The following is a 22,319-nucleotide window of genomic DNA, read 5'->3' on the forward strand; positions in this document are numbered from 1 at the left end:
CCGTAGTTCATATTTCTTGAACTGCATTGTTGGTTAAGGGCTTGTAAGTAAGCATTTCACGGTAAGGTCTACCTACACATGTTGTATTCAGCGCATGTGACAAATAACATTTGATGTCCACTACTTACATATTCTTTAAGCAGGTGTTGTGTTCGAGATGCAAGCCAGTTCAGAGTTTTGGATTTTGCAGCTTTTTTCAGGTGATTTTGGCCCATTGGCCTTGAGGCAGTGCTGACGATCAACAACGTTGCAATGAAAGATATTGGTAGTCCTAAACAAAACTCACATAGAAAGATAGCTGTTCAACAATGAGGTAAATCAAATAACTATGAAAATCCTAATGCATTCCTTTTTGGAATAGATTTAACTGACTACTACAAACAGGTGAACATTTGATGTCACTCTTTGCATGGCTTGTCCATTTTAATGAAATAAAAATGTATCTGAATCCACTTCCACATATCCTACCAAAACAGGATTTTAGAGACATTTTGTAAAGTCTATGAATTGCCCATGAATACTCTCTTAGATTAGTTTATTTTTTTTATTTTTACAAAGAATAAAAACAAACATTTTGTTTGCGGCAACTATATTATGTAGGTGACTGTGGTGTTAAGTGTCTTACCTCGAGTGAGATGCATGGCACAAGTTTCTGAAGATGTGTTAATGAGTGCTTGTCTAGTGATGTCTGACAGTTTTTGAATTAATGAGACTAATGTCTATTTCAAACATGGAAATGTACCTACATGGAATTTTTGTTTTTTTTAGTTTCTGACTCCAATCCCATAATCTACTAAACAATCTTGTAGTAATTTTTCCTATCGCAGCGTAGTGTTTACCAGCAGACTTTGGTTTGCAAGTGGAAGGTATGACTAGGCTACTACTTTCCTCCATGATCATTGCAAATGTGATGTTGATGAATCAGGTGATCAAACCAATGAGCATGGTTGAATAGGAATAACTGCATGCATTACAAATAATGCATTGCATCCATGTCCACTAGAATATGAGAAATATAAGGCATTTTAGAATAAAACCACTCACAGAAAAAGTGTAATGTGAGATGTAATCTTGCACATTTTGTAAAAAGAAATCCTTCACGGTTTAATTTCCCCATTAGTCACAAGTTCAGGTGATAACATTAACACGGAACACATACAGTGCCTTCATACAGTATTCACACCCCTTGACTTTTCCCACATTTTGTTGTGTTACAGTCTGAATTTAAAATTGATCAAATTAAAATGTTGTGTGACTGATCTACACACAATACCCCATAATGTCAAAGTGGAATGATGTTTTTAGAAATGTTTACAAGTGAAAAACTGAAATGTATTGAGTCAACAAAACGGTTGAAAACTTATTATGGCAAACCTAAATAAATTCAGGAGGAAAAATGTGCTTAAGTCACATAAATTGCATGGACTCACTCTGTGTGCAATAATGTTTAACATGATTTTTAAATGACTACTTCATCTCTGTACCCCACACAACAAAATCTATAAGGTCCCTCAGGCGAGAAGTGAATTTCAACCACAAAGACAAGGGAGGTTTTCCAACGGGTCACAAAGGGCACCTATTGGTAGATCATTTTTTAACCTAAGCAGACATATCCCTTTGAGCATGGTGAAGTTAGTAATTACACTTTGGATGGTGTATCAATACACCCAGTCAGTACAAAGATACAGCTTCTCAGGGGTTTCCCCATGAGGCCAATGGTGATTTTAAAACAGTTACAGAGTTTAATGGCTGTGATGGGAGATAACTGAGGATGGATCAACAACATTGTAGTTACTCCACAATACTAACATAAATGACAGAGTGAAAAGAGAAAGCCTGTACACAATAAAAAATATTCAAAAACAGGCATCCTGTTTGCAATAAGGCATTAAAGTAATACAGCGTTATGTCTGGGGCAAATACAACACATCACTGAGTATCACTCTTCATATTTTTAAGCATGGTGGTGGCTGCATCATGTTATGGGTATGCTTGTCAGAGGAAAGGACTAGGGAGTTTTTCAGGGTAAAAAGAAATGGAATATAGTTAAGCACAGACAAAATCCTAGAGAAACTTGGTTCAGTCTGCTTTCCAACAGACACTGGGAGCCAAATTCAGCTTTCAGCAGGACAATAACCTAAAACACAAGGCCAAATATACACGGGAGTTGCTTACCATTGAATATTCCTGAGTGGCCCAATTACAGTTTTGACTTAGATCAGCTTGAAAATCTATGGCAAGACTTGAAAATGGCTGTCTAGCAATGAATAACAACCAACGTGATAGACTTGAAGAATTCTTTTGAAGAATAAATGGCAAATATTATACAATCCAGGCATGCAAAGCTCTTAGATTTACCCTGAAAGACTCACAGCTGTAATCACTGCCTAAGGTGATTCTAAAAATGTATTGTCTCGGGGTTACTTGTCTAATCAATTAGTGTTTTATTTTCCCTTAATTAAAAAAAAATATATATAATTTTTCTTCCGCTTTGACATTACGGAGTATTTTGAATAGATCATTGACAAGAAAATTACAATTAAATCCATTTTTGTAACACAAAAAAATTTGGAAAAATTCAAGGGGTGTGAATACTTTTTGAAGACACTATATATCTTTAGACCATCTGTGTGTGTGCCAAAGGAACTTCATTTAAGAGTTCAGTGTACAGTGGCAAGAAAGAGTATGTGAACCCTTTGGAATTACCTGGATTTCTGCATAAATTGGTCATCAAATTTGATCTGATCTTCATCTAAGTCACAACAATAGGCAAACACAGTGTGCTTAAACTCACACAAATTATTGTATTTGTCTTGTCTATATTGAATACATAATTTAAATATTCACAGTGTAGGTTAGAAAAAGTATGTAAACCCCTAGGCTAATGACTTCTCCAAAAGCTAATTGGAGTCAGGAGTCAGCTAACCTGGAGTCCAATCAATGAGACGAGATTGGAGATGGTTAGAGCTGCCCTGCCCTATAAAAAAGCACTCACAAAATTTGAGTTTGCTATTCACAAGAAGCATTGCCTGATGTGAGCCATGCCTCAAACAAAAGAGATCTCAGAAGACCTAAGATTAAGAATTGTCAACTTGCATGAAGCTGGAAAGGGTTACAAAAGTATCTCTAAAAGCCTTGATGTTCATCAGTCCACAGTAAGACAAATTGTCTATAAATGGAGAAAATTCAGCACTGTTGCTACTCTCTCTAGGAGTGGTCATCCTGCAAAGATGACTGCAAGAGCACAATGCAGAATCCTCAATGAGATAAGAAGAATCCTAGTGTCAGCTAAAGATTTACAGAAATCTATGGAACATGCTAACATCTCTGTTGACGAGTCTACGATACGTAAAACACTAAACAAGAATGGTGTTCATGGGAGGACACCACTGCTGTTCAAAAAAAACATTGCTGGAAGTCTGAAGTTCACAAAAGAGCACCTGGATGTTCGACAGGGTTACTGGCAAAATATTCTGTGGACAGATTAAACTAAAGTTGAGCTGTTTCGTAGGAACACACAAAACTATGTGCAGAGAAAAAAAGGCACAGCACACCAACATCAAAACCTCACCTCAACTGTAAAGTATGGTGGAGGGAGCATCATGGTTTGGGGCTGCTTTGCTGCTTCAGGGCCTGGACAGCTTGCTATCATTGACTGGAAAATGAATTCCCAAGTTTATCAAGACATTTTTCAGGAGAATGTTAGGCTATCTGTCCTCCAATTGAAGCTCAACAGAAGTTGGGTGATGCAACAGGACAATGACCCAAAACACAGAAGTAAATCAACAACAAAATGGCTTCAACAGAAGAAAATGCACTTTCTGGAGTGGCCCAGTCAGCTTCCTGACCTCAACCCGATTTGAGATGCTGTGGCATGACCACGAGCAGTTCACACCAGACATCCCAATAATATTGCTGAACTGAAACAGTTTTGTAAAGAGGGATGGTCCAAAATTCTTCCTGACCGTTGTGCAGGTCTGATCCGCAACAACAGAAAACGTTTGGTTGAGGTTATTGCTGCCAAAGGATGGTCAACCAGTTATTAAATCCAAGGGTTCATATACTTTTTACACCCTGCACTGTGAATGTTTACACAGTGTGTTCAATAGACATGAAAATGTATAATTGTTTGTGTTTATTAGTGTAAGCAGACTGTGGTGATCTATTGTTGTGACTTTAAATTTTATGACCAATTTATGTAGTAATCCAGGTAATTCCAAACGGTTCACATACTGTTTCTTGCCACTGTACCTTCCCACAACAGGAAAGTGGTGTAATGTAGATCTCTGGTATGTGTTCTGTCAACTGTTGCCAGGCAACCTTTCAGAAGGCTCCACAGCCAAATGCAGCGATTGTTAACAAGCAACAGGGCCTTGAAAAAACTCTACCAAAAACTCAAAAGTAAATTAGTTTGATCCTGTGGCTCTCACACCCTTTTATGGGATTGGCTTTCCCTTTAATGGGTCTGTTATTTTTTTCTTTATCTACAACCTTAATGCTTTAGGAATGGGCTCTCGGACGCTTTCTTTGGCTGTGGAGGAGCAGCTTCGTAGCCTCTGTCTGAAGGACTTTCCATGTGGGCATGGCTGTTGGGTGAGTCCACAAGCCATTTATGTTTGAAGCTTTTTTGGCCACACATCAGATCAGGTTGGTGCAAAAGAGGGCAGACAAACTTGTGTGATTTCACTCAAAGATCCTAAGTCTCAATGTAATGGACTGGATGGTGCCAGAGCTATATATATATATATATATATATATATATATATATATATATATATATATATATATATATATATAGTACATGGCTCTTGATGGTGCCATCCAGCGAGCAAGGTCACCTCTTGGTGGTTTCCTACTTTTTTCATGTACAAGTAGTGGATATGAATGAGGTGGTCCAAAATACCATTGATTAACAGAAATGGAATGCTTTTTACCTCAACGGCATGTTCCTGTGCTGTTGTGTTTAGAGCAAATCCAGAGGGAGTATCTTTGAGGAACATAGTTGGGGCTACAGCGAGCAGGACGAGGGGAGAGAAGGTGCAGCCAAGGAGGAGGAGGAGGCCCTTATGGAGCACTTGAGCAGTCCACTGTCCCCATGGCGACATGAGGGGTCATGGAGCCCCCAAGCCCCAACACTGAGAGAGCTGTCCGTGCGAACACCTGAACTTCTCCATGGCAACTTCATATTCAGCCACTTCAACACTCTACGTATTGTAGACAAGGGTGTGAGTATCTTAGCTGTCTGATAGCCAATGCTCACAAGCCTTGATTTATTTGTTGAGAAATCTTTTGGCTCCCGTTTATATTACCAGCCTTTATATACCTGTCCTACTGAAATAAACAATTCCTCCAACATTTTATTTTGTACAGTAATCGGCAATTATAGTAAGAAGTGCCATCACTTTGAGCAGGGCAGGCACAAGGTTGATTGCATACGAAAACCATGTGTGATGAATGCATTATTTGATAAGTCTCAGCAGTGTCATCTCGCATTTTCAAAAGACCAGCTATATAGAGGAAGACCCTCCCCCATATGTTCCTATCTATTTGAATGTGAATTCATACTGTCAGTGAATGGGTATTTTTGTGTGCATCAGGTCTCCATAGTCGATGATGGCGTGCTCAGGTTCTCCAATCTAAGAGAGTTAGTGCTGAGTGCCAACAAAATTTCTGAACTACAAGCAGAGTACCTGCCCTGCACTTTACAAGTGAGTCACACAACACAGGGAGAGGAGGGGCTGTGGCACATCAACCCATGTCTCATTGAATCCCACCACAGGGACACTCAGAGCGCCATTCGTCTGCACTGAACTATAGTAGGAGGAGTGATTCTGTGGAGTTAGGGTTGAGCCAGGATGTGGACATGAAGCTAGGGTGGGTTATGGTTAGGGTTGAGCCAGGATGTGGACATGAAGCTAGGGTGGGTTAGGGTTAGGGTTGAGCCGGGATATGGATATGAAGCTAGGGTGGGTTATGGTTAGGGTTGAGCCGGGATGTGGACATGAAGCTAGGTTGGGTTAGGGTTAGTGTTGAGCCGGGGTATGGACATGAAGCTAGGGTGGGTTATGGTTAGGGTTGAGCCGGGGTGTGGACATGAAGCTAGGTTGGGTTAGGGTTAGTGTTGAGCCGGGGTATGGACATGAAGCTAGGGTGGGTTAGGGTTAGGGTTGATCCGGGATGTGGACATGAAGCTAGGGTGGGTTAGGGTTAGGGTTGAGCCGGGGTGTGGACATGAAGCTAGGGTGGGTTAAGGTTAGTGTTGAGCCGGGGTATGGACATGAAGCTAGGGTGGGTTAGGGTTAGGGTTGATCCGGGATGTGGACATGAAGCTAGGGTGGGTTAGGGTTAGGGTTGAGCCGGGGTGTGGACATGAAGCTAGGGTGGGTTAAGGTTAGTGTTGAGCCGGGGTATGGACATGAAGCTAGGGTGGGTTAGGGTTAGGGTTGAGCCGGGGTATGGACATGAAGCTAGGGTGGGTTAGGGTTAGGGTTGAGCCGGGGTGTGGACATGAAGCTAGGGTGGGTTAGGGTTAGTGTTGAGCCGGGGTATGGACATGAAGCTAGGGTGGGTTAGGGTTAGGGTTGAGCCGGGGTGTGGACATGAAGCTAGGGTGGGTTAGGGTTAGGGTTGAGCCGGGGTGTGGACATGAAGCTAGGGTGGGTTAGGGTTAGTGTTGAGCCGGGGTATGGACATGAAGCTAGGGTGGGTTAGGGTTAGTGTTGAACCAGGATGTGGACATGAAGCTAGGGTGGGTTAGGGTTAGGGTTGAGCCGGGGTGTGGACATGAAGCTAGGGTGGGTTAAGGTTAGGGTTGAGCCGGGGTGTGGACATGAATTTAAGGTAAGGAGTAGGGTCAGGGTTAGGGTTATGGCTAGGGTTAGGGTTATGGCTAGGGTTAGGGTTCAACAGCGGTGTGGACATGAATCTAGGGTTTGGTCAAATTGATTAGAAAATTCACAGATGTTGATGTGATGTATCACTAAAAACATTCAAACAAGTAGGCCATATTACTTTTCTATTATTCATGACATTGGTAGGGTAACTTTTAATATCATTGGGATGTTTTATGAACACTCTGATGCATATAGTGATCGTCTTTGATATCACTGCACAGTCCTTCAATTAAATGCATTGTATGTGTTCGTTTGAAAGGTTTTGGAGCTCTACGCCAACCAGGTTTCTAGCCTTAAAGGTCTTAGCAGCCAGCCTCTACCCTGCCTTCAGCATCTGGGTCTGGGCTGCAACAGGCTGGGTTCCCCCGCAGACATCCAGTACCTCACTGGAACTCTATGGTAAGTGCTCACACACAGGGCAAGTGACAAACAGTACAATTTCAATACTCATTTGCACTTGCTCACAATCACCAGCAGATGACAACAGACTCTAGCAATAATAGGAAGGGACATTACATTCCCTAGCAGTATATGAATAATAATAACTTTCATTGTATAGCGCTTTTCAATTCAAGTAACAAAGTTATGCACATCATAAAATAATAAAATAAAAGTTCTAACAAAAGTAACCTTTGCGGGTGAAACGGAGGATCTTAGGAAAGGGGGATACCTAGTCAGTTCTACAACTGAATGCATTCAACTGAAATGTGTCTTCCACATTTAACCAAACCCCTCTGAATCAGAGAGGTGCGGGGAGCTGCCTTAATCGACATCCACGTCATCGGCGCCCAGGGAACAGTGTGCTCAGAACGACAGATTTCTACCTTTTGGTTACTGGCCCAACGCTGTGCCTGACACCTACCTGCCGCCTATCTATAAGGGCCACGACATATTATAGTTACTAAAATACTATTTTCATAAAAAATATGAACTAGCTATCGTGTATATTTATTTAGTCGCTATGCCATCTAGTCCCAATATGAGAAACATATTTTTAACATTTTTTACCATGGCTGTTCAGGTTGTTTGATTTTGTTATAAGTGATGAAAAGACAGATCCAATACAGACAGAGGCAGTTCCACAGCTTCCTCTCACCAGTTGTCAGCTCAGCCCTTGCATTCTGTCTCCCTCTTCAGGCCACGACTGGTATCTCTGGACCTGAGCTGGTCTGGCTTCCAAGGACAGCGTGCCCTAGTGGATGCCCTGGCCACCCTGCCTTGCCTGAGGACCTTGGTGCTGGAGGGCAACCCCCTTACCCTCACCCCTTCCTACCCAGGCTTCATCCTGGACAGCCTCCCGCGGCTGCTCTACCTGGACGCCACACGGGTTACACCGGATGATCACCATCGCTTTGAAGGCCTGGCCAAGATGAGAGGTTAAGCTATCAATCACCACACTATCACCATTGTCTTACATTCTATTGTGTTTACAACTACGTCTGCGCTGATCAGTTGAGGGATGAGCGTTGTGTAGTAGTGACTCCGCCTGACGTAACAATGCACTAATCACACAAGATTTTTTTTTTGTCACCTTTATTTAACCAGGTAGGCCAGTAGAGAACAAGTTCTCATTTATAACTGCGACCTGGCAGTTGTAAATGATAGTTGATCTGATTGTACATCGGATTCACCAGGCATGAATCAGCACCCCTTACATGTTCAATGATGTGGACACATAGTGTATTTTCATATTGAAGGAGCCTGCCTTACAGTGATTCTTGACATTGCATTCTACTCACTAAACCAGTTATTGTCTTCTTCTTTATCTCAGGCATTTCCCAGCAGTTGCTTGTGTTCTCATCACTCTGTTAGGCCTGTACATTTCATCATCAATGAGAGCCAAGTACCCTAGCCAAAAAATCAACTAGATTCAGCCGATCACATACACTGCCTTCAGAAAGTATGCATACCGCTTTACTTATTTGACATTTTGTTGTGTTACAGCCTGAATTCAAAAGAGATTACAGCCTGAGATTAAATAGATTTTTTCTCACCCATCTACACACAATACCCCATAATGACAAAGCGAAAACAGGGTTTTAGACATTTTTGAAAATTAAATACAGAAATGTCTCATTTACATAAGTATTCACACCCCCGAATCAAGACATGTTAGTCAATACATGGTAGTCTTCTTGGGTAAATCCCGAAGAGATTTGAACAACTGGATTATTCTTAAGAAATGTATTCAAGTTCTGTCAAACTGGTTGTTGATCATTGCTTGACAGACATTTTCAAGTCTTGCCATAGATTTTCAAGCCGATTTAAGTCAAAACTGTAACTAGGCCACTTAGGAACATTCAATATTGTCTTGGTAAGCAACTCCAGTGTTTATTTGGCCTTGTGTTTTAGGTTATTGTCTTGCTGGAAGGTGAATTTTTCTCCCAGTGTCTGTTGGAAAGCAGACTGAACCAGGTTTTCCTCTAGGATTTTGCCTGTGCTTAGCTCTATTCCGGGTTTTAAAAAATAAAATAAAAACTTCTTAGTCCTTGCCGATGACAAGCATACCCATAACATGATGCAGCCACCACTATGCTTGAAAATTTGAAGAGTGGTACTCAGTTATCTGTTGGATTTGCCCTAGGACATAAAGTTAATTTCTTTTGCAGTTTTACTTTTGTGCCTTATTGCAAACATGTGTTTTGGAATATTTGTATTCTGTACAGGCTTCCTTCCTTTCACTCTGTCATTTAGGTTAGTATTGTGGAGTAAATACAAGGTTGTTGATCCATCCTCAGTTTTCTCCTATCACAGCCATTAAAGTCTGTAACTGTTTTAAAGTCACCATTGGCCTCATAGTGAAATCTGAGTGGTTTCCTTCCTCTTCGGCAACTGAGTTAGGAAGGACGCCTGTATCTTTGTAGTGACTGGGTGTATTGATACACCACCCAAAGTGTAATGAATAACTTCACCATGCTCAAAGGGATATTCAATGTCTGCTTTTTAAATTTTTAGCCATCTACCAAACGATGCCCTTCTTTGCGAGGCATAGGAAAACCTTCCCTGTTTTTGTGGTTGAACCTATATTTGAAATTCACTGCTTGACTGAGGGACCTTACAGATAATTGTATGTATGGAGTAGTCAATCAAAAATCATGTTTAACACTATTATTGCACACATAGTGAGTTCATGCAACTTATTATGTGACTTGTTAATCACATGTTTACCCTTAAACTTATTTAGACTTGCCATAACAAAGGGGTTGAATACTTATTGACTCAAGACATTTCAGCTTTACATTTTTTATTAATTTGTAAAAATGTGTAAAAACATAATTCTACTTTGACATTATGGGCTATTGTGTGTAAGCTAGTGACACAATTTAAATTGAATCCACTTTAAATTCAAGCTGTTAACACAACAAAATGTGGAAAAAGTCAAGCGGTGTGAATACCTTTTTGAAGGCACTATATACAGTTGAATTCGGAAGTTTACATACACCTTAGCCAAATACATTTAAACTCAGTTTTTCACAATTCCTGACATTCAATCCTAGCAAAAATTCCCTGTCTTAGGTCAATTAGGATCACCACTTAATTTTAAGAATGTGAAATGTCAGAATAATAGTAGAGAGAATTATTTATTTCAGCTTTTATTTCTTTCATCACATTCCCAGTGGGTCACAAGTTTACATACACTCAATTAGTATTTGGTAGCATTGCCTTTAAATTGCTTAACTTGGGTCAAACGTTCCGGGTAGCCTACTACAAGCTTCCCACAATAAGTTGGGTGAATTTTGGCCCATTCCTTCTGGCAGAGCTGGTGTAACTGAGTCAGGGTTGTAGGCCTCCTTGCTCGCTTTTTCAGTTGTGCCCACAAATATTCTATGGGATTGAGGTCAGGGCTTTGTGATGGCCTCTCCAATTCCTTGACTTTGTTGTCCTTAAGCCATTTTGCCACAACTTTGGAAGTAGGCTTGGGGTCATTGTTCATTTGGAAGACCCACTTGCGTCCAAGCTTTAACTTCCTGACTGATGTCTTGAAATGTTGCTTCAATATATCCACATAATTTTCCGTCCTCATGATGCTATCTATTTTGTGAAGTGCACCAGTCCCTCCTGCAGCAAAGCACCGCCACAACATGATGCTTCCACCCACGTGCTTCACGGTTGGGATGGTGTTCTTCGGCTTGCAAGCCTCCCCCTTTTTCCTCCAAAGATAACGATGGTCATTATGGCCAAACAGTTCTATTTTTGTTTCATCAGACCAGAAGACATTTCTCCAAAAAGTACAATCTTTGTCCCCATGTGCAGTTGCAAACCGTTTTTTTTTTATGGTGGTTTTGGAGCAGTGGCTTCTTCCTTGCTGAGCGGCCTTTCAGGTTATGTCAATATAGGACTCGTTTTACTGTGGATATAGATACTTTTGTACCTGTTTCCTTCAGCATCTTCACAAGGTCCTTTGCTGTTGTTCTGGGATTGATTAAAACTTTTCGCACCAAAGTACCTTCATCTCTAGGAGACAAAACACATCTCCTTCCTGAGCGGAATGACGGCTTTGTGGTCCCATGGTGTTTATACTTGCGCACTATTGTTTGTACAGATGAACGTGGTACCTTCAGGCGTTTGGAAATTGCTCCCAATGATGAACCAGACTTGTGGAGGTCTACAACTTTTTTTCTGGGGTCTTGGCTGATTTCTTTTGATTTTCCATGATGTCAAGCAAAGAGGCACTGAGTTGAAATAAGTAAATAACATGTCTGTAAACAATTATTGGAAAAATTACTTGTGTCATGCACACAGTAGATGTCCTAACCGAATTGCCAAAACTATAGTTTGTTTAACAAGAAATTTGTGGAGTGGTTGAAAAACAAGATTTAATGACTCCATCATTAAATTAACTTCCGACTTCAACTGTATCTCTGTATTATGCGTGTGGGAATACTTTGGAACAGATTTACCAAAATTAAATCCCTTGGAGCTGATTTGCTGGTGGTTTTACAGTCTTTTATGTCCAACAAGTAAAATAATGAAACTTGGGGGGCCAAATAAAATAACCTTGGGAAAATGCATCAGCCTGCTTTTGAAGAGTAAGATGGTTATGTTCCATCCACAGACTGGATAGTGGACCAGGCCATGGCAACAGTGACGGTGCGAAGGATCAGGGGTGTCCCGGACCCACTGCTGACTGTGGATGAGAGTGCCCCTGAGTTCCCTGTGGTCAGCTTCAGCTACTTTGTCAACTATGAGTTCCTCAGCCAACCACCCCCTGGCAATAAGGCATGATATCACATTTTTCTGTTTAGTCATTCAACTTAATTAATTTTCATATTACAATCTAGTTATTGATTGGTCACAGCAGGCTGGCAGTGACACTGCATCCACATCTGATCCAATGACACCCATAGCGGAGAAGATGGATGGGGGCATCGTTGGTATCTATCAGACACCAAAAGAGAGCTGTGAGGAGGAAACAACCAACACTCCAATACCAGACACCCCAGCCAGGACAATGGAGAGTTTGGAAACTAACCATTGTTCCATTGATGGTAAACAACTTTCAGTGCTTTCAGAAAGTATTCATACTCCTTGACTTATTCCACATTTTGTTGCGTTACAGCCTGAATTCAAAATTAATTAAACAGATTTGTTTTCTCTCACCCATCTACACACAACAACCCATAATGACAAAGTGAAAACATATTTTTTGAAATCTTTGCAAATTTATTGAAAATTAAATACAGAAATAATTAATTTACATAAGTATTCAAACCCTTTTGCTATGACACTCCAAATTGAGCTCAGGTGCATCCAATAGCATTTGATCATCCTCGAGATGTCACTTCAACTTGATTAGAGTCCACCTGTAGCCAATTCAATTATTTGGACATGATTTATAAAAAAACACACCTGTCTATATAAGGTCCCACACTTGACAGTGCATGTCAGAGCCGAAACTATACCATGAAGTCCGAGGAACTGTTCAAAGAGCGCCGAGATAGGCTTGTGGTCATATATCTGGGGAAGGGTATAAAACAATTTCTAGAGTGTTGAAAGTTTCCAAGAACACAGTGATCTCCATCATTAGGAAATTGAAAAAATGTGGAACTACCCAGACTCTGCCTAGAGCTGGCCTTCCGACGAAACTGAGCACATGGGCAAGAAGGACCTTGGTCAGGGAGGTGACCAAGAACCCGATGACCATTCTGACAGAACTACAGAGTTCCTTGGCTGAGCTGGGAGAATCTGCCAGAAGCAAATGTCTCTACAGCACTTCACCAATCTGGGCTTTATGGGAGAGTGGCTAGATGGAAGCCACTCCTGAGAAAAAGGCACATGACCGCACCCCTGGAGTTTGCAAAAAGTTATGTGAAAGACTCTCAGATCTTAAGGCAAACGATTCTGTGGTCTGATGAGACAAAAATGTAACCTTTTGGCCTGAATGCAAAGCGCTATGTCTGGAGAAAACCAGGCACAGCTCATCACCCGACGAACACCATCCCTACAGTGAAGCATGGTGGTGGCAGTATCATGCTATGGGGATGCTTTTCAGCGGCAGGGACTGGTAAGGATAGAAGAAACAACAAATGGAGCCAAATAAAGGCAAAGTCTTGATGAGAACCTGCTTCAGAGTGCAAACAAATTTAGACTGGGGCAAAGATTTATGTTCCAACAGGACAATGAGCCCAAGCATACAGCCAAAGCAATGCTGTAATTGCTACAGAATAAGAATGTGAAAGTCCTTGAGTGGCCCAGCCAAAACCCAGACGTGAATCCCATTGTAAATCTGTGAGAAGACTTGATGATTGTTGCGCCCTATCTAACTTCACAGAGCTTGAGAGAATCTCAAAATGCAGATGTGCAAAGCTGATACATACCCAAGATGACTCAAAACTGTAATCGCCGCCAAAGGTGCTTCTACAAAGTATTGGGGTATGTATATGAGATATTTCTGTATTTCATTTTCAATCAATATGCAAAACATTCTAAACGTGTTTTCACTGTGTAGTTATGGGGTTTTGTGTGTGTGTATATGGGTGAAAGAAAAATAAAATGGATTAAATATATGTTTAGGCTGTAACACAACAAAATGTGTCAAAGGGTATGAGTACTTTAACTACCACACAGAAGGCTTCCTGAGCAGAAGGCTTCCTGTATTGCAGGTTCTTATCATAAATTAAGGTAGTGTGATCATGATGATAACTTTTGCCAAGTATCAGAGAACACTATGCAGAGTTGTTAAGGGCCAAGGAACATTAATTAAAGGGATATTGTCCAGAAATGGTAACTGAATCTTGTTTTTTTACCTTCAGAGGAGTTGTATTTCCTACAATTTTAATACAAGCTTTACAGAAAGGCCTGTGATGTGAAGATAGACTTCCAGTCATTGCGATAATGCTAGTTAGCATGGCTTGCTCAACTACCTTCAAACTGCACGCACAGACACAAAACTACTATCCATGAGTTCATCTGACTCTGGGTAAGTAGAAAATTATTACCAAAATCTCACACTATCCCTAGATTAATATTTGAGGGAAGCAGGACCGTGCTTAGGATGCCTTTTCATTTGATTCCACTAGGTGATTCTTGAAACCTCCAGCGCCTGACCTGAGATTTTACAGATCACATCCTCTGTCATCTATAAAATCACTCTGTGTCTTTAGTTAGTAACAACTATTTATCTCTCTCTCTCACTGCCCCTATTTTGCAGTGATAATGAACAGCACACATAAGCTGGCATGGGCAGAGTCCATGGACTATGACCACACAAGTGTGCATAGTTTTGGTGACCTGGGGTCCTTCAAGTTCTTTGTCCTTCGTGGGCTCTGGTTGACTGTGGAGGAGGAGAAGGTACAGAACAAAATAAACACTCCGCACCATGCAAACAAAGACAGTTCACATACTCCCACACCCACATACTGAGTCCACTAGATGCATAGATTTATGTTTAGGTTGATGCATGGATGTCTTGTGAGGATTGAGTTATTGTTATCTGACTATTATTTGGCTTTTTTTAGGTCCTCTCATGGCCTGCCCCTTCAGAAGAACAGCCAATAACCACATCTACAACAGAAAAGAAAGGGGGGAAAGAGGTGATGTTACACAATTTGTAATCTCTCATGGAAGTGACAAACTTTAGCCAGAATTTTACTTCTGGGTAAACGAGATTACACAATTTAACAGTCCTTATAGTCTGGTGCTGGAAAGGTTCTCAACAATGTCATTTTTTCAGAGAGGTTTATAGTTTCACTTAACAGCTGATAAACTTTCCTTGTTAGTGGCACCGTATCACATGCCATAACCTGTTTTTCAGCATAGTCATGTAGAAGGTCATTGCTTCCTCATATAATTTCTGTGGCTGTTGTGTGTTTGTGGTTAACACAATGACACTCAAACTGGTATAGTTACAGTACATCACATGTTTGAACTGGTTACAATCACTTACAAGCCATGGTAGTGTGAAAAAATATTTCAGATATACTATTAAAAAAGCATAACCATTAATCTGACGAGATCACGTCCAGTGAGTCCATTTTGTTTTTTAATTTATATTTATTTAACCTTTATTTAACCAGGTAGGCTAGTTAAGAACAAGTTCTCCTTTACAACTGCGACCTGGCCAAGATAAAGCAAAGCAGTGCGACACAAACAACAACACAGAGTTACACATGGAGTTAACAAACATACAGTCAATAACACAATAGAGGAAAAAAATTCTATAAACAGTGTGTGCAAATGAGGTAAGATAAGGGAGGTAAGGCAATAAATAGGCCATAGTGGCGAAATAATTACAATTTAGCAATTAAACACTGGAGTGATAGATGTGCAGAAGATGAATGTGCAAGTAGAGATACTGGGGTGCAAAGGAGCAAAAAAATAAATAACAGTATGGGGATGAGGTAGTTGGATGGGCTATTTACAGATGGGATATGTACAGGTTCAGTGATCTGTGAGCTGCTCTGACAGTTGGTGCTTAAAGTTAGTGAGGGAGATATGGGTCTCCAACTTCAGTGATTTTTGCAATTAGTTTCAGTCATTGGCAGCAGAGAACTGGAAGGAAAGGCTTTTGGGGTGACCAGTGAAATATACCTGCTGGAGCGTGTGCTACGGGTGGGTGTTTCTATGGTGACCAGTGAGCTGAGATAAGGCAGGGCTTTACCTAGCAAAGACTTATAGATGACCTGGAGCCAGTGGGTTTGGTGACGAATATGAAGCGAGGGCCAGCCAACGAGAGCATACAGGTCGCAGTGGTGGGTAGTATATGGGACTTTGGTGACAAAATGGATGGCACTATGATAGACTACATCCAGTTTGCTGACTAGTGTTGGAGGCTATTTTGTAAATGACATCGCCGAAGTCAAGGATTGGCAGGATAGTCAGCTTTACCAGGGTATATTTGCCAGCATGAGTGAAGGATGGTTTGTTGTGAAATAGGAAGCCGGTTATAGATTTAGTTTTGGATTGGAGATGCTTAATGTGAGTCTGGAAGGAGAGTGTACAGTCTAACCAGACACCTAGGTATTTGTAGTTGTCCACATATTCTAAGTCAGAACCGTCCAGAGTAGTGATGCTGGACGGGCAGGCAGGTGCGGGCAGCAATCGGTTGAAGAGCATGCATTTAGTTTTACTTGCATTTAAGAGTAGTTGGAGGCCACGGAAGGAGAGTTGTATGGCATTGAAGCTCGTCTGGAGGTTAGTTAACACAGTGTCCAAAGAGGGGCCAGAAGTATACAGAATGGTGCCGTCTGCATAGAGGTGGATCAGAGAATCACCAGCAGCAAGAGCAACATCATTGATGTATACAGAGAAAAGAGTCGGCCCGAGAATTGAATCCTGTGGCACCCCCATAGAGACTGCCAGAGGTCCGGACAACAGGTCCTCCGATTTGACACACTGAACTCTGTCTAAGAAGTAGTTGGTGAACCAGGCGAGGCAGTCATTTGAGAAACCAATGCTTTTGAGTCTGCCGATAAGAATGTGGTGATTGACAGAGTCAAAAGACTTGGCCAGGTCGATGAATACAGCTGCACAGTATTGTCTCTTATCGATGGCGGTTATGATATCGTTTAGGACCTTGAGTGTGGGTGAGGTGCACCCATGACCAGCTCGGAAACCAGATTGCATAGCAAGGTACGGTGGGATTCGAAATGGTCGGTGATCTGTTTGTTAACTTGGCTTTCGAAGACCTTAGAAAGGCAGGGTAGGATAGATATAGGTCTGTAGCAGTTTGGGTCAAGAGTGTCTCCCCCCTTTGAAGAGGGGGATGACTGCGGCAGCTTTCCAATCTTTGGGGATCTCAGACGATACGAAAGAGAGGTTGAACAGCCTAGTAATAAGGGTTACAACAATTTCGGCTGATCATTTTCGAAAGAGAAGGTCCAGATTGTCTAGCCCTGCTGATTTGTAGGGGTCCAGATTTTGCAGCTCTTTCAGAACAACAGCTATCTGGATTTGGGTTAAGAAGAAATGGGGGAGGCTTGGGCAAATTGCTGTGGGGGGTGCAGGGCTGTTGACCAGGGTAGGTGTAACCAGGAGGAAAGCATGGCCAGCCGTAGAAAAATGCTTATTGAAATTCTCAATAATTGTGGATTTATCGGTGGTGACAGTGTTTCCTAGCCTCAATGCAGTGAGCAGCTGGGAAGAGGTGCTCTTATTCTCCATAGACTTTACAGTGTCCCAGAACTTTTTGGAGTTTGTGCTGCAGGATGCACATTTCTGTTTGAAAAAGCTAGCCTTTGCTTTCCTAACTGCCTGTGTATATTGGTTCCTAACTTCCCTGAAAATTTTAATATCGCGGGGGCTATTTGATGCTAATGCCGTATGCCACAGGATGTTTTTGTCCTGGTCAAGGGCAGTCAGGTCTGGAGTGAACCACAGGCTATATCTGTAATGGGCTATATCCGTTGTTACAAATATCTATATTTGTAACAACGTAAGCTACCATTTCAGTCATCAGACGATTTTTCTCTGCCTTTTTACAGTATGTAGTAATCCAACACATGATATGTCTTATTGGAAACCTTTTATGAACGCATTTATGGTAACAGATACGACTAGCACAAAATAAGTATTATTTTGTCTTTTGGACAGTGTGTGCGACCACCAAGCAACACTTGTTCCAATCAAAAATCAAAAGACAAGAAGAAGAAGAAAGACTCAATAATGGACCTGGTCCAGGACACTCCCATCAGAAGAACCCTGGGCTCGATCCATGTGCCACTACAGGACCTGGTGTCTGGTGATCAGAGAGTTGATGCCCTGTGCAACCTTGGGGTGCTGCTCACAGAGCAAAGCACCAGGGCCATGCCACCCCGAGATAAGGTACTCTGTAGCTTGTGACTCTCCTCTTTCTCTGCAAGCAAAGTACAACTATCAAAGTGAAAATATGTGCCAAAGTTGACACCAGAGGCCCTTTGCTCTACATTATCTATATTAAAGTATTGGGGAAATGCCACAGTACTGGAATTATGAGACTTATTTTTCACTTTAAACAAAAACAATGACTACTTTGAACAATTTACACAGTAAATAAATGAAACATGTAGGTCTACTGGAAAAACTGTGCAGATGCAAAGTATGGTAACAGAATTACGGTAAAATCTCCTTCAGTTTTATTCTGTTACCAAACATTGTATCTGCAGAGTTCTTCCTGTAAATGTATTTTTGTTACATTTTCTGTGGAAATGATTAAAAGTAAACCTTGTACACAGAATTATATGGTTTGTTAAACTTTGAAGTCAATGGTTTTGATTTGGTATACATTTTAAAGTGAAATATCTGAGTCTGTGTTAAAAAGAAACATAACCATGGAATGAACCATGAAATTGCCCATTGTCATTTGTAAATGATCCATAACAGATCTTTACAGAAATAAACAATTGTGGTCAAGGCAAATAAAGAGTCATGAATCTCTTCAGTCAATAGAGATAGGCCTATACAGTGCATTCGGAAAGTATTCAGAACCCTTCACCTTTTCCACATTTTATTACGTTACAGCCTTATTCTAAAATGGATTAAATGTTTTTTTCCCCCTACACTCAATACCCCATAATGACAAAGCAAAAACTGGTTTTTAGAAAGATGTGCAAATGTATAAAGAACAGAAATACCTTATTTACATAAGTATTCAGACCCTTTGCTATAAGACATGAAATTGAGCTCAGGTACATCCTGTTTCCATTGATCATCCTTGAGATGTTTCTACAACTTGATTGGAGTCCACCTGTGGTAAATTCAATTGATTGGACATGATTTGGAAAGGCACACACCTGTCTATATAAGGTCCCACAGTTAACAGTGCATGTCAGAGCCGAAACTATACCATGAAGTCCGAGGAACTGTTCAAAGAGCGCCGAGATAGGCTTGTGGTCATATATCTGGGGAAGGGTATAAAACAATTTCTAGAGTGTTGAAAGTTTCCAAGAACACAGTGATCTCCATCATTAGGAAATTGAAAAAATGTGGAACTATCCAGACTCTGCCTAGAGCTGGCCTTCCGACCAAACTGCAACTGTGGGTTGACAGTGCATGTCAGAGCAAAAACCAAGCCATGAGGTCAAAGGAATTGTCTGTAGAGTTCTGAGACAGGATTGTGTCGAGGCACAGATCTGGGGAAGGCTACCCAAAAATGTCTGCAGCATTGAAGATCACCAAGATCACAGTGGCCTACATCATTCTTAAATGGAAGAGGTTTGGAACCAACAAGACTCTTCCTAGAGCTGGCCGCCCGGCCAAACTGAGCAATCGGGGGAGAGGGGCCTTGGTCAGGAAGGTGACCAAGAACCAATGCTCACTCTGACAGAACTCCAGAGTTCCTCTGTGGAGATGGGAGAACCTTCCAGAAGGACAACCATCTCTGCAGCACTCCACCAATCAGGCCTTTATGGTAGAATGGCCAGACGGAAGCCACTGCTCAGTAAAAGGCACACGATAGCCCGCATGGAGTTTGCCAAAAGGCACCTAAAGGACTCTTAGACCGTGAGAAACACAATTCTCTGGTCTGGTGAAGCCAAGATTGAACTCTTTGGCCTGAATGCAAAGCATCACGTCTGGAGGAAACCAGGCACCGCTCATCACCTGGCCAAAACCATCCCTACGGTGAAGCATGGTGGTGGTAGCATCATGCTGTGGGGATGTTTTTCAGCGGCAGGGACCGGGAGACTAGTCAGGATTGAGGGAAAGATGAATGGAGCAAAGTACAGAGAGATCCATGATGAAAACCTGCTCCAGAGCGCAGGTTCACCTTCCAACAGGACTACAACCCTAAGCACACAGCCAAGACAACGCAGGAGTGGCTTTGGGACAAATCTCTGAATGTCCTTGAGTGGCCCAGCCAGAGCCCGGTCTTGAACCCTGTTGAACATCTCTGGAGAGACCTGAAAATAGCTGTGCAGCAATGGTCCCCATCCAACCTGACAGCTTGAGAGGATCTGCAAAGAAGAATGGGAAAAACTCCCCAAATATAGGTGCCAAGCTTGTAGCATCATACCCAAGAAGACTCAAAGCTGTAATCACTGCCAAAGGTGCTACAACAAAGTTCTGAGTAAAGGGTCTGAATATTTATGTAAATGTCATATTTCAGTAAAAAGTATACATTTGCAAACATTTCTAAACACCTGTTTTTACTTTGTCATTATGGGGTATTTTTGTGTAGATTGATGAAGAAAAAAATCTCTTAAATCCATTTTAGAATAAGGATGTAGCGTAACAAAATGTGGAAAGGTCAAGCGGTCTGAATAGTTTCCGAATGCACTGTACATGTCTGACATGCTTTGTAATTTTCTACAGGACCCAAGTAAGAAAGCCAAACATGACAAGAAGAAGGAGGACAAGAAAACTAAGTCAAGTGCTGACAGTGCAGGGGGGCAGAAGAATGTTGCACCACCCTCTAAAAGTGAGCAAAAATACATAGCAACTGTGTAGGCGTTGATCAGTTCTTAGGCCAGTTTTACCTAGATGAAAAATAGAATCCCTTAGCCTTGCTAGTTTCTAGAGGAGAATATATTTGTGCAAGGTACACAATGTACGGGAAAAAATGTACAATTCCATGTAAAATGGTACCAAATAAGTTGTTCATAAGATTAAATATTTCCCTTCATACTTATAGGTAAAGGAAAAGAATGGAAGGAAAGCCAGGCAGATTTCCGCATAGACGACAACTCTGCTCCCAGTCCAAACCAGTTCGAGTCAATGACTGTGGAGTTCACTGTACATCTGGATAAATGGCATTCAGCCTCAGAAGCTCATCATCTGGTTCACCCATGATGAGCCATCAGCCTAGCTATTTGTAATGAAGAAAAACAAAAAGTTGTCATGACAAATTTGGCGATTAAAACCAATTACGAACTCAAATTGGTCAAGTTTATGATAATACAATGCACCCTTTTTGTCCCTCATGTTCCTAGTAGCTATATCAAAATATTGTGAAATTCAATTTTCAAAAGTTCATGGATCTAATAGCAGGAACTGGACATAGTCTACAAAAGTCACAAGGAATGAAGAATATCCAAATGACAACGCGCAAGGCACGCCCTTCAAGGTTATAGGATCAATCGGTGACAATACATTTAATGCAACTTCCCTTCAGGGAAGCGAGGTAACTTGCATTTAGTAACCATAGTCGCAACGATTCTCTAGACGAATAGCATAACTTCTTAAAAACTCCGGTTTGGTAGTATTTCTAAAGAATTATAACTGGATCAAGCAAATTATAAACGGAGTATTTCATCAACAGGTGCGCAAACATTGATTGTGCATCCTTCCCGCTAAGGATTGTATGGCGGTAATTGTCGAACAACACTTCAGTTCCCCCACGAAACTCACTTCCTAAGTAGGCTACAACTATTTTGATGGTCTCTTCGTCTTTGTTTTTAATATCAAGTAAGTGAATTAGTGTTGTATTGAAACTCTTTTTTTTAATGGCTAAGAATAAAAATGTTTGAATAGGCGCATAAAAAATGAAAATAAACCAAATATCTTGGGCTTGATATGATAAATGATCAATTGTTAATCAATCACGTATTATATTGTATTTCCTTGTTTTATAATAAGTAAATACAGTCTAGTATAAAATAACTAGTGTAACTAGTATATAATTGACAAATAGTTTTGTGGTGTAGCCTAAACTATTATCAACTATTATCATAAGGTTCTTTAGGCTTCACCTGAGTGCTGGAACATTATTGAGGTTTTTCAGTTTCTGTTTATAAAACACACAAGACATCTTGCTCTTAAAAGAAAATCAGAATTAAACAAAACTTAAATTGTAACTAAATCAAGTGAGTTTTGGACCCTGTTTCCTTTTTGTAGGCCTATGGGAATCACAGGAGGTTGGTGGCACCTTAATTGGGGAGGACTGGCTCGTGGTAATGGCTGGAGCGGAATTGGTGGAATGGTTTCAAATACCATTCCATTTGCTTATGAGCAGTCCTCCCCTCTGCAGCCTCCACTGATGGGAATTGCTTGTTGGCTTCATTCAAGCACCCT

General features: G+C 41.2%; 1 protein-coding gene across 1 annotated transcript; it reads left to right on the forward strand.

Moving 5' to 3' along the window:
- The first annotated feature begins 4,326 nt into the window (after window positions 1–4,326).
- On the forward strand, window positions 4,327–21,098 carry LOC129826347 (leucine-rich repeat-containing protein 43-like). The gene is made up of 12 exons (XM_055886974.1): window positions 4,327–4,593; window positions 4,968–5,225; window positions 5,598–5,708; window positions 7,153–7,292; window positions 8,031–8,269; window positions 11,950–12,113; window positions 12,193–12,382; window positions 14,545–14,684; window positions 14,852–14,926; window positions 17,925–18,155; window positions 20,622–20,727; window positions 20,941–21,098. The coding sequence occupies exons 1-12, from the start codon at window positions 4,507–4,509 to the stop codon at window positions 21,096–21,098; spliced, it is 1,899 nt and encodes a 632-aa protein (XP_055742949.1). The 5' UTR covers window positions 4,327–4,506.
- The last annotated feature ends 1,221 nt before the right edge of the window (window positions 21,099–22,319 follow it).

The sequence above is a fragment of the Salvelinus fontinalis genome, chromosome 28, assembly GCF_029448725.1.
Source record: "Salvelinus fontinalis isolate EN_2023a chromosome 28, ASM2944872v1, whole genome shotgun sequence".
Lineage (NCBI taxonomy): Eukaryota > Metazoa > Chordata > Actinopteri > Salmoniformes > Salmonidae > Salvelinus > Salvelinus fontinalis.

Excerpts from the sequence above, each read along its gene's own strand:
- LOC129826347 (XM_055886974.1), top strand. The coding sequence starts at position 4,507 with ATGGGCTCTCGGACGCTTTCTTTGGCTGTGGAGGAGCAGCTTCGTAGC. Across the intron at positions 5,226-5,597 it reads TACGTATTGTAGACAAGGGT|GTCTCCATAGTCGATGATGG; the intron begins GTGAGTATCTTA and ends TGTGTGCATCAG. Across the intron at positions 12,383-14,544 it reads TAACCATTGTTCCATTGATG|TGATAATGAACAGCACACAT; the intron begins GTAAACAACTTT and ends CCTATTTTGCAG.